Source organism: Lissotriton helveticus, chromosome 11, assembly GCF_964261635.1.
Source record: "Lissotriton helveticus chromosome 11, aLisHel1.1, whole genome shotgun sequence".
NCBI classification, from domain to species: domain Eukaryota; kingdom Metazoa; phylum Chordata; class Amphibia; order Caudata; family Salamandridae; genus Lissotriton; species Lissotriton helveticus.
Genome location: NC_136072.1, coordinates 360,750,710 through 360,763,569, shown reverse-complemented (window position 1 = coordinate 360,763,569; position 12,860 = coordinate 360,750,710). Strand labels below are relative to the sequence as shown.

The 12,860-nt window shown below is 48.0% G+C and overlaps 1 protein-coding gene across 1 annotated transcript in view; it reads right to left on the bottom strand.

The window, feature by feature from the left end:
* Positions 1-12,860, bottom strand: part of PPP1R7 (protein phosphatase 1 regulatory subunit 7) — a 554,877-nt gene that overhangs the window by 394,704 nt on the left and 147,313 nt on the right. The window contains exon 4 of the mRNA XM_078665787.1: positions 6,844-6,909. Coding sequence (XP_078521913.1) covers positions 6,844-6,909 — 66 coding nt within the window. The remainder of the gene's footprint in view (positions 1-6,843; positions 6,910-12,860) is intronic.

Below are 12,860 nucleotides of genomic sequence, written 5' to 3'. Positions count from 1 at the left end.
GTCGCCGTGAAGGGGAGGGAGTAGCCCCTTTGGATGATTTGCAGCGCCCACCTGTCCGATGTGATGTCGCACCAGGGGAGGAGGTGATGGCGAACTCTGCCCCCCACTGGCATCACGGGGTCCTGAATGCTCCGAATAGGAGGGATTTGAGGCGGATGCTGCGGGGGTGGATGTGGACTGGCATCGCCATTGTCCCCGGGCACCGCCACGGCGGATACCACGTCCGCCACCGCGCTGGATGTTAGTCTGCGGCCAGTGGCTGGCAGGACGTGTGGGTGCGCCCCTTCCTTTGCCATGAAAGGAGCGAAAGGCAGCAGTTTGCTGGCACGGGGCCGACAGGCCCAATGACTTGGTCGTAGCCCTGGAGTCCTTAAAGCGCTCAAGCGCACTGCCTGCCCTGTCGCCAAAGAGGCGATGGCCATCAAACGGCATGTCCATAAGGGTGGTTTGGACATCAGCCGAAAAGTTGCCGGACCTCAGCCGGCGTGGTGACGAATCGCCACCGTCGTTGCCATCGCTCTGCCTAGCGAGTCGGTTGCATCCAGCCCACACCGGATGTAATACCATGCCGCATCTCGACCTCCGCAAGGGCTTGGGCGACTTTAGTCCGGGCCTCCTCCGGATATTGTGGCAGCACGTCCGCGACCGTGTACCACAGAGAGTGGGTATAACGGCCCAAGAGGCACGCGGTGTTAACTGACCGCAACCCCAAACTCAGTGAGGAGAACATCTTCTTACCATACTGTTTGTAACTCTTGGATTCCCGATCGGGGGGAGCCGTCGGGAATTCAGTCTGGGAGTTACAGACCTGTATGACCAGGCTCTCGGGAAAGTGGTGGGTGGACAGGAAGCAAGGGTCGCCCGGAGCCGGGCGGTGGCGTCTGGCCACGCTCCTATCTACAGGGGGACCTGTAGCGGGCCTGGACCAAGTGCCCAGAAGAACGTCAGACAAGGCCTCATTAAACGGCAACAGAGGCTCCGAAGAGCTTACTTGCGGTTTAAGGACCTCAGTGAGGAGGTTAGTCCTCACGGTCGCGACGGGGAGTTCAAGGGATAATGCCTTGGCCGCCCGCGTCAACACCACACTATAGGCAGCCCCCTCCTCCGAAGCCACGGTAGGAGGGGAGACAAAACCAGTGTCTGGCTAACTGTCCAGACCACTGGCATCCCCTAGCTCACCTGCCCAGTCCTGATAAGACTGCCACTCACGTGCCAGAGGGTCCTCAGACCTCTCCCAATCCGCCTTGCCACCCATCTCCTGGTACTCAGGGGTCAAATGATGGGGCCGGGTCATAGAAGAAAAAGTCTTCTCTCGACGTCGAATGCAGCGTCGAGCGGCGCCACTCGACTGACGACGACCCGGATCCGGAACCGGTCCAGCGGGGCCCTGAAACGCTGGGACCAAAGTCTCCGACGGCGCCAGGGCCGAAGCACCCGACGGCGCCGGGGCCTAAGCACCCGGCCCGCTTGGGCTCCCAGTCAGGACCGCGGAGCCCGAAGGCGCCGCGGAACCCGACGGAGGAGTGAGCAACCTCATGGCCGTGAGGAAGGCATCGATCTCCTCCGGCGTTGCGTTCTACCCAGGGACCGACGGGTATGGAGCAGGTCGCGACGCCTGCGGCTCCCGGGGAGCCGCGTGGGCAGTGTCGCCCGAACCCCTGGCCGCATCGCGTGACCGTCGGGGGGGAGTCAGAAGAGCGATGTCGCTTCTCCGACTTCGTGTGCCTCTTACCTGAGGACTTGGAGCCCGAGGAGTGGTGTTGACTCCCCGAGCTGTGATGACTCCGGCCACGCGACGGGTCCCTCGACCTCCTTCCGGACCGGGACCTCGAGCGGCGCGGGCCGACTGCCGGAGCTCGAGGCGCTTGCGGGACCGCTCCCGCCTAGCCTTCGACGTCAAGGCCCAGCAGTCGGGGCACGACTTGTCATCGTGGTCGGGCCCCAGGCAATGTTGACACCGGCGATGGGGGTCGGTTACCAACATCAGTCGGCTGCAGTCGACGCAGTGCTTGAACCCGGGCACCCCTACTGGCACCGTCGGAGTCGTTCGACTTCGAAAAAAGATCAAAAATGATCGAAAAAGTTTAGTAAAAAATTGACTAAGGGTACCACTTTTTCCGGATCGGCGCTTGCTGGCACAGAAAAAAGAACTGACGTCAGCGTGCGAGGGCGGCGTTTAAGTACTCCGGCGACGTCATCCCGGCACCAACGACGCCGACGACGGACGCGGAGCCGCAGACGACGCCTACCGACGCGCAAGGGTACTGCTAAGCAAACGTTTCCGGATCCAGTCTGACGCCTGGGGATATTGTAAGGTAAGGAATCTAATACTAACCTGTTTCTTTCAGATATGCAGTTCTTCTGGCCTCGGGTGGCACCACTCAAGATGACACCATGGAAAGGAGTAAAAAGTCCTGGATTAAATATACAATTAATTCCGCATATTACTGATACAGCTCACTGACGCTTCCAGGTACTACAGCCCTATCTACGTAATTGCTAAAAATAATGATTTATACACGGCAGATCAGAAGATGTGCAAAGACGTTTGGGTGACAGCAACTCCACAGTGAAAGGAAGCCTATCTGGCAACTTGCTCATTTCTAAAAGCTGTCAGTTCAACGATTTTGTGTACACGTGGAAGAAACACACACATTAAAATGTGAATGACATTTCTGGCAGTGACTCTTACACTAACCCCTTTCAAAATACAACTCTACTTTGCCTCCTGTCTGCTGCTGTGTGTATAGCAGCTGGGGAATGCCACGTCTTCAAATGAATCTCGCCGCCTTGTTTTTTTCTTCTTTTTTGATAGAAACTGCATGTGCGTTTAAGTAACATATAACAGCACTCAAAACGGGTATACATACTATATTTTTCCTTATCAGTTTGTTGGAAGGGGACTTCTTTCGAACAACTAAAATGTAACCTAAACCGTTTGCAATAGAGTGAGGAGAAGAGTTTGCATGGGAGGGATAGCCCATACGTTAGAACAGAGTACATTTTTCCCCAGAACGCTTTCACCTGAAAACGTTTCTTTGTATGCTGTGGTTGGTGCAAGAGTTTGTTCTAAATTAGGTACACACACTACAGCGTTTGGACACAATGTTTGCATTGTATGTTATTGACTTTTTAATTGTAAATTAACAATACAATGATGCGGTTTCCTTTCAGGGTGGGCTTGTTCATGTTGAGTTCCAATAGTGTCCCAAAATGCAAATGCACCCCGTGACGTAACGCCACTACACTTGAGAGAAACGTGGGACTAAGAGAGTCCCCCCCCCTCAAACACACACACTAATTGCCTTTTACATAAAATCTACGGAAATTAACTATTATTATTTGCCAAGAGGCAAGAAGTTTAAACATGAGAAAGGGGGTCCTCTGTTGGGGTTTCAACCCCACGTAGTTCTCATCGGGCGCAAAACTTCGAAGTATTTACACTTCAGTAGCGGTAATTGTGTTAGTGGCGCTCAGCTAACAGAGAACAGCCAGCATTAGGAGTCCTTTGTCACAATTATTGCTAAATTGGTAGAATTAAGGCTTCGTGGCAGCCAGTCTCTTCTGAATAGTAGCCATTTCTTTAATCATCCTGGACTCCGAGCTCAAAATGGACCGCCAGATCAACTCTGTCTCATCTTCCACACCCTCCGCCTCCTTCATAAGACCTTCAAATGGATCCCCCTCGATCACCGAAAGACAGTCACTCACGCCCTGGTCACCAGCAGACTTGACTACGGCAACAGACTCTACGCCGGAATAAACAAAAACCTCATCCACAAGCTACAGAACATCCAGAACGCCGCCGCAAGACTGGTCCTCAACCTGCCAAAACACTGCCATATCTCCCAGCACCTGCGCACACTCCACTGGCTCCCCGTCGAGGCGAGAATCACCTTTAAGATGCTCACCCACGCACACAAGGCCCTCCACGGCACCGGACCAGCATACCTGAACAGCCGACTCAAATTCCACGCACCCCAAAGGACCCTACGATCAGCCCAGCTCTCCTACGCCGTGGTCCCCCGCACCAGAAAGACCAGATCGGGAGGCCGCTCATTCTCCTTCCTCGCGGCCAAAGCATGGAACGCCCTTCCGCTCCACCTCAGACAGACAACATCGCTCCCCATCTTCGCAAGAAACCTCCAAACCTGGCTCTTCGACAGACCCCCTCCTTGATGGAATGGAACCTGCACCCCCCTCACCCCTAGCACCTTAAAACCCTTACGGGTGAGTAGTTGCGCTTTAACAAACCCCGGATTGATTGATTGAATCATCGAGCTTGACTTTTTTTTTTTTTTACGTCTATTTGAATCCTTCTATTTCCATTGAGATTCTGGCACCAATAAATCTGAATTATAATCAATACAGGAGGGACTGGATAACTGCATTCACTTTGCAAATATTGCGTTAATATGTTAATGGTTTACTGTGAAAATGTATTATTATATTTTACACAGTGCACATCTTATCACTCCCCTTCCCACATACTTCAAAATACGCCTTTGAGTTAAACCTCAGCACGAACGAGGAAGACAATCAAATATTATACTGTTTGCAGTATGGCCACCGAGTGGCAGTGATGAACACTAACGCGCGCACGAGCTAAACTGAAATAAAACGAGAAACAGAGTCTGGGAGTTGTGTGTGCGCTGGAAGGCTTAGGGGGGGAGGGGTAGTGAGAGCAGAGAGGGGGGGAGGGGTAGTGAGAGCAGAGAGAGGGAGAGGTGGGTGGAGGAGCATTGTAAGGCTTAATGAGCCATTACAAAAGACAGATGGCTGCTTTGCATACACATACGTTCACACGCGCGTAACCGAAAGCTGGTGGACAACAACAGCCTTTGGAAGCACTTCCAAAAGCCACTTACTAAATGTCTTGCAGAGCAGCGCATGAGCTGACTGAGCGAGGCCTAAAAAGGAACGCAGCAAAACTATGGGTATATTCATGAAGAGGAGCAGGAATCGAGGCTGGATCACCATCTTCATAATAGAGATTCTACCTAGCAGAGACAACGGTAACTTAATCCAGGCCTCTACGTTAACCTCCAGTCGGCTAACTGCTGTGCCGTAGTTTTCTCTGAACACAATCTCCGAATCCGTGTGGAGGAAGACACCCAGATACCGCATCGCATCAGTGGAACATTGTAAGGGGAATTCCGGCTCAAAATGTGTTGTGACCAGCGTGAGCGGAAAAATTATATCTTTTTTTTAAGGGGAATGTGGCAAGCTTCGTCCATCTCTGGTTTGCGTTTAGCTGGCAATTTTACATGAATATGACCAGTCTTCGGATTAATGACCAGTTCTTTCTGTTTCAGGTCAGTGTTGGAAGGCGGAGCATCGGAACAAGGCTCCTTGGATGGAGGAGGAGCCGTCTTGTCTTTCGGTGCCGATGTTTTCACGGCAGAAGGTTTCAGTGCCGAAGTTTTCGGATCCGAAGATTTATGCTTGGTTTTTGGGTGCCGAAGGTTTCGGTCCAGTGCCCGAATGGGGCCGACTCGGTCCAGAGCCGGAAGACTTTGGCTGGTGTTTCGGTGCATAGCCAGAAGGCGGGCGTTGGAACTCGTTCTCTGTGCCAAACTTGGCCCGAAGGCCCAGGAGGGCCTTGAGCCTTTTCTTGGGCATAGTGTGGGGCCGGGGAGTATTAGTACTCACAGTACGCTGACCCTGCGGAACGTCTTCTTACATGTCTAAATCGGCTTCGGACAGAAAAATGTGTTCCTCTTCTTCGGCTCCTTGCGCTTCAAAGACTTTATAGTTGGGATCTTCTCCAAAGAGATCCGGAGCAGAGCCGCTGCGTTCGCACATTTCGCGACGTTGAACCCGACGATCACAGAGCGTTTTATTAATCAGAAATCGGCACGTCACAGTTTGTTTGTTGTGTTCTGGGGACAGACACAAGTTGCACACTTCGTGCAAGCCGGTGCGCGGACACTTAGTGCGACATCCAGGACAGAATTTAAATGGAGTCCGTTCCATCGACTGGGAGCTGATACTAAGCGAGTAGGCCCAACGGCCATACACAAGTTTTCTGATTGCAGATTTGTGAACGATACAATACGCGAGAATGGGAAACACGATCGAGAAACAATACCGTGGAAGGGTAGTGGATTGCGCCCTGAGGGGAACCCGAGAAACGGTGTCGAACCGGAGAGCAGGAAGCGAGGTCTGAACCCGATGGCGGAAAAAAACAATCTGACAATAGAATTGATGCCCATGCACCTTATCACCGAAAGTAGGAGTCACCTACCTTGTGACTTGAAAAGACTTCTTCGAAGAAAAAAAAGTGCAAACATCTGGACCTAACACTATATGCAAAGAATGCGATCTACAGCACACGTGCCTCAAACATATGTTAACTCCCTGAGTCATAGCCTAGTGTACAGCTTTGTTACGGTTTACCTCATCTCAAAATTCAATAAAGATCATTTATAATTTTTTAAAAAAGGAAAAAAAACAACAGCAGAAAGATACACATCTGCAAATGCAGTTTTCTGATCTAAAACAAGACTACCAGCCCATGGAGCCAACGCCTGAAGGGGGCCTGCATAAACAAGGCAATGGCAGAAGTTAAACTAACCAAAAGCCCCCATCAATTTGCAAGCATGCTTGAGTATACTGTGCATTATGGGGAGTGTGTAGTGGTGACAAGAGGTCAAGAGTAAATCACTCTGGTGGACGGTCATCTAATACTTCAGAAGGCAAAATAGCTAAGGAATTAAAGGAGTATAAAATTAAACAACCATACCATATTAAAGATGATCATTTTTAAGTCAGACAAAAGTTTGAATTACCATTTGCCAAGCTTAACACACCCTTCACCTTCACACTTCAAGATAAGCTCACCTTCACTTTCTTTAATACCTCAAAACCTTCAATTTTTCCAATTTGTAGGTGGCTCAAGTCGACTTCCTTAAAGAAAAAAAAAGTATACATCAGCTCATCTTGCACACAAGAAAACGAAAGATCAAGCACACACAGCATTCTTCCAATCCAGTTGCTAACGTGAGACAAAAACAGGAAGCAAGCTTTACATGTTAGAACACGGTTGCCTCTTAATCGCACATTTCACAGTGGGTCTGTAGGAATCTGGCTCTTTATCTGATGTATCAAATTGAGATATATCCTGTAAATAGTCTAGGGCTTCCCTTATAAGTGGACAGGGGTTTGCTACGACAATCCCAAGTTGCTCTTCTAGGGTAGTGTGGTCGAGGAGCCTTAGGCTTAAGCTTACCACAGAGGAATGCAAGACATCTGAAAATACACACAGCTGTCAATAAATGACACTCAAAAAGGAGATCCACACCAATTTATCAAAACAGCAAGTATCTTGATATATGTTTAGGTACCAGAAGAAAATTGTTCTGGTAAGTACATTTTTAAATACAGTCCTGCCAAGTATCACACATTTGGCGTGACACTAGGGCATTTCAGTGTGGTACTCCGCATTACCGCACTGAAATGCATTGTCATGCATAATGCATAGTGTCTCTCAGCTGTACTGAAGTGCTGCCTGGCTGTTAAAACTGAGTGGTAGCGCGCCGTGCCCCGCTGCTCTGGCTCTCGCAGGCTTGCAGTTGAGGCTGCTAGCAGGGTGAAAGTTCACATTCACACTGCTACAATGTATGGCTCATGAATCCCCGCAGAGCGTACGGCCCAATCAAGTTGTGTGCTTCAGTTCGGCGCCGCAGGGGGACGTCACATCCTGCTGTCAGAACGGGTCTGGGAAGTTGTGGAGAAAAGCGCCAAGCGGCAGCTAGCTAGTGGTTTGCGGGTGTCCCCGCAAATTTATTTAGTTATGGCGCTTGCAGTGTTACGCTGCCTGCTGTAGGAAGCTTGCACCAGCCCCGCCCGTGCTGGCGCATGCTGGCGCAGTTTTGTTTACCCCCAATTCATTAATACCGGAGCCCAGCCGAGGGAGTCGGAGAGGACAGGAGTTTGTAATACGGTTGCAGCAGCTGCCAGGACTGTGCCTACTTGTATTCAAGATGGAGGTCTGGTCTCACTGGGCCCTGTTTTCACGGAGGTATGTAGGACAGGAATAACTTCATGTCTTTTGGGTGGGAACACCAGATATTTTCAGTGGTTCTTGTGCTAACAGCGTTGCTGATATCAAACTCTTTCTGCTGCGCATTATGCCATCTGATTCTTGTATTTTGCTGAACATCCACGCGTCCTCGCGTATCCATGAGTCTTCATGCCTTGGTAGAGCTTGAGCTTCTGAAAGGGCAGAGGTCTTAGGTATATGTAATCATGTTATGGTGTTGATTGTTTTAGAAAATTAATAATCTAATAAGGTTGTAGCGCAGTCTGAGACTGCAAATTACGTAGAACTGCGAGCTGGGCTCAGCTGAACTGACTTTATTGTCTGTCATCAGGAAAGCCCTATAATTACTTTTTTCTGTTTTTCTTGGCCCGTAGAACCCGTTTTTCGCTGACTGGGTAAACAATTTGCTGTTAGGCAATGCTCGTTTTGGAGTGCCTACTTAAATTACATTGTTATCTAAGTGATAAACGGCCGTCAAACAGTCACTGCCCGCTGTTGGATTTCCCTTAACCATAACACACTGAGTGACCATACCCACTAGACACAAAAAATACTGAAGTCAGTTATGGTTTTCCGCTATCAAATAAATGAAGCGTGTGTTTCTCTGATGTTTGAGTTTTCGGATAGACTACTTTCTACTTAAGCTGGAACATTGGCCTTTGCTGGTGGACATGGAAGTGGTATCCCGCCCTGAAAGTGACCACAATCCCCTGGCACTTAAATTAAAGCTACCGGGAACAAAGAGATTGGAGGGTCCTGGTTCCTCATGGACAGGGGGGATGTGCTTTTGACAAATGACCGGAAAAGGTTAAAATGGTCTAGGTTTGTGGAGGACGAGACCTTACAGGAGAATGTTAATACCGTGGTTTCAAAAATGTGTAATGAAATACTGTCATATGATTCACCGGGGGGAAGCCTTGAAAACAAAAACAGGATTATTGACCTCCATGAACGCTGTTTTGACCAACTAAAGATCCTACTTTCCCTTGCGTGTCAGAAGGGAACCACTAAATTAAATGTCCCTCGCCAGAAATGGTACAATAAAAAATGTAGGGAGGCCCATAGCCATCTTATCAAGGCAGTTAAAGCCCGGAACAGGGATGCAGTTAAAGCAGCTAGGTTGCTATACAGGAAAATACAGTGGGAAGCAAAACGGGAGTGGGAGGATATGTATTGGTCGGACCTATTGGCTGCCTCCACATCGAATAACCCGAAATTTTTGGGGGATTTAGTAAAGTGGGGGAAGGACCCAGATTCACGCACCCCTTCAAACCACGTGCCCCCCGAAGCTTGGGTTACCTTCTATGCGGCACAATTTTGTGCTGCAAATACTAATCCCCCACGCATACCGGGTGAGGCGCTTTTGCCATCTATTTGTGTGGAGAAACTTATTTTCTCGGAAATCGAAGTGGAATTAGCACTTGGTTTGACCCAGCGGGGGAAAGCGCCAGGGATGGACCTCATCCCTGCCAATCTGTTTAAAGGTAATCCCGCTATCTGGGTGCCATATATAGCTAAGATTGCTACTGCAATAGCCAAAGGAGCCAGAATTCCCAAGTCATGGAAGGGGGCGGAGATACTCCCAATACATAAAAAAGGAGATAGGTCTAATCCGGGCAATTATCGCCCGATTAGTCTCATTGACTCCATTCAAAAAATCATTGCACGCATGGTTCTGGGCAGGGTCCAAGGCTGGATCGAACTAGAGGACATACTATCTCCCATGCAGGCGGGCTTCAGATCGGGAACGAGCACCATCGACCAGGTGTTCAGATTTTGTCTGATCTACTGGAAGGTGGTCCTGCTTGGCGGTGGTACCATCTTTGCTGCGTTCATCGATCTGAAGTCCGCCTTCGACCTAGTACCGAGGGACAAACTGTGGGGTGTCTTGAGGGAATTAGGAATACCCCTGGAGCTACTCGACCTAATAGTTAAAATCCATGATGACAACTATGCAAGGGTGCGGTGGGGTGGACAGGGACAAGTGAAGGAACCTTTTCCCGTAACTCGAGGTGTCCGTCAGGGGTGCGTCCTGGCGCCCACACTCTTCCTTTTATTCATAGATCGGGTAGTCAAATTCTTTACAGACACCCCCACTGATGCCCCTTTGTTGGCAGGGACAAGGTTCCCTATGCTCATCTTCGCCGATGACACCCTACTCCTCTCAAGAACACGAAGCGGACTACAGCGGGCGTTGGACCGCTTTGAGGAGTTCTGTGTCATTAATGACCTTAAGGTAAACTTGGGCAAAACCAAGTATATGGTCCTCACAAGGAACCATCCTGTCCGGAGCTCTGTAAGCATGAGTGGAGCCAACCTGGAACAAGTTGAGACTATGACATACTTGGGGGTTACTCTTGACCGTCGTCTGGGATGGAAAGATCAAGTCGGTGCCCAACAGCTTAAGCTTGCCCGACTTACTGGTTGTTTATTAAATGAGCAAAAGAGATCAATTACAAAACGGGTTACCCCAGCACTTAAGATTTACGACACTAAGATTAATTCAGCAATCTTATACGGTGCTGATCTTTGGGGTTACATGGATCTCTCTAGTCTATTTAAAACACAGTGTAAGTTTCTACGGAACCTGATAGGACTACCCCAATCGACCCCATCAATTCCCCTCTGTTTAGATCTGGGCTGTCTTCCCATTAATGAGATGGCCAGATTTAGATTGGTGGCTTTCTGGAGACGCATATGGACCTCCCCCGATCTCACCCTTTTCGCTAAGGAATTGGCTGAAGTCAGGTCAATCGGGGGCTCTGGGAGAATCCCTTGGCTTCTAACGCTAAAAAACATTCTAGTAGATATGGAGCTCGAACAGTTGTGGATATCTCCTAGCACTAGCGCTTTCCCCTCTAAACCGTAATTCAAGGCATTGTATTGGGTTTCGCTCCGCCAAATACGTGTTTCAGTCTCCAGCTCCACTAGTCTCACGGGAAGGTTTCTGACCTTCAAGTTGGACCCCTCCCGTGAGTCATATTGGGATGTTATTACTAAACCGCTGGATAAGAAAATCTACCATCAGTTTCGGGTAGGAGCTTTGCCACTAAACACCTTCACAAATAAGTGGACTAATGGTGCTACTGTTACAAGGAAACGGAGGGCCATTTTCTGTTTGCCTGCCCTAATTACAAAGCACCGCGAACTAAATGGCTAAAACCCCTGTTTCAGCGCCTCCCCTTTAGAAAGTCTGCAGAGGCAGTTTGGGCTTTAAGAACCAACACCTCTGAGGTGATTGTGGTGAGCCTAGCCAAATTCCTAGGGTGGGCTTGGATTATCAGGTCAAAAAAGTAGATAATTTTTCTGTTGGAGCCTCCGCTGCCTTCACTTTTAAGATCAACTGTTTTCCCCCCTCTTCAACATAGAATAACAATGTATTATGCATCCTGTACTAGGAATGGTTTTGTTTAATTGTATTTATTAAATCCTTTGCACTTTATAATTTTTTGATGCTTTTCACAGGTCTGTCTTTGTATTCCATGTAGTTTAATAATATTTTAATAATTTTTTAAACATGGTCCTGTTCTGTTTTGTTTTGCTTAGCCCTTTTTTTCTCCGTCTAGTTATTGTATTAAGTCAATGTTGGGGTATTTTCAAATTATAATTATTTCAAATGCATTCTGTTAAGATTATCTGAAAATTTTGGAATTTTAATAACATGTTACAATGTGTCTTTTATGATTTTTTAAATCGAAATAAAGACTATAAAACCTGAGTTTTCGTGTCTAAGATTTCTTAATGCCAAAAATGCTTGGTGTCCATTGCTCGCAAAGCAGGCTGTTTGAAGGGAAAGTCAGGAAGGCGACTTTTTGTTCTTCCACGACATCACGAACTTCTGTGTCACTTGTAATAACACTTGTCATTCATGCACACTCAGTCTACAGGCTCTGCATTCTGAAGTTCATCTGATCTCTGCAGCATGTGCTTATGCACACTAGGCCAGTGATTTCAGTCAGTTTACAGTTAATGAGACATGCTTTTCTTAAGTTACATTTCAAACTGAGACGGAAAGTTAACTTGTTTCATGCAGAACATAAACCACACCTACTCTCTAAACTGTATTTTATGAGGATTGGCTGTCAGTTACTGCTTTTTACTAGGGTAGTGACCTTCCATTTTCTGGTACATTACAGCAGTTTTAAGACCTTCTTAGAGTTTTTCTTTGCTCAAATGGGTGTAATTTCTGATATGTATTATATACATCGAGAAAGGCTGTTTGACGAAACGCGAGGGCGTCTGTCTTGTCTGCAATAAAGCAACCCTGGATGAATTGACCCCGTGAGTGCGGATATTTCTTTGCAAAATTTGAAGAAATTTGGAGCTTAATATATATATATATATATATATATATATATATATATATATATATATATATATATATATTTTTTTTTTTTTTTTTTCCATAGGCAATCTTCATCATTAGAATCAGACTCAGGAGGCACAGCGGGATTCATGACACCATCATTCTTTATTTTAAACATCAGGGCATGACGCGTTTCGGAGGGTTTCGTTCATCAGACGCCCTCGATGTTTAGATTGCCACTGTTACATCAGTCCTCTCTCAGTGTCTTTATTTATTCTCCATCACTGAAGTAGTGTGGGATATCCTAAAAACGTGGCATGGAGTCACTATGTTTCCTCAAATGTACTACATCCCCCAGCATGCAGTGTTTCTAACTTGCTGTTAATGGCTCCGTTAATCGGCTGTTCATCACTATCCCCGTTGGGAGGCCGATATGCCGTGAATTTAGGTAGGGGCTGGTGTACCTGTTCTGGGCTTTTCTCACCGGCGTTCTTGTCCCGAATTTCCCAA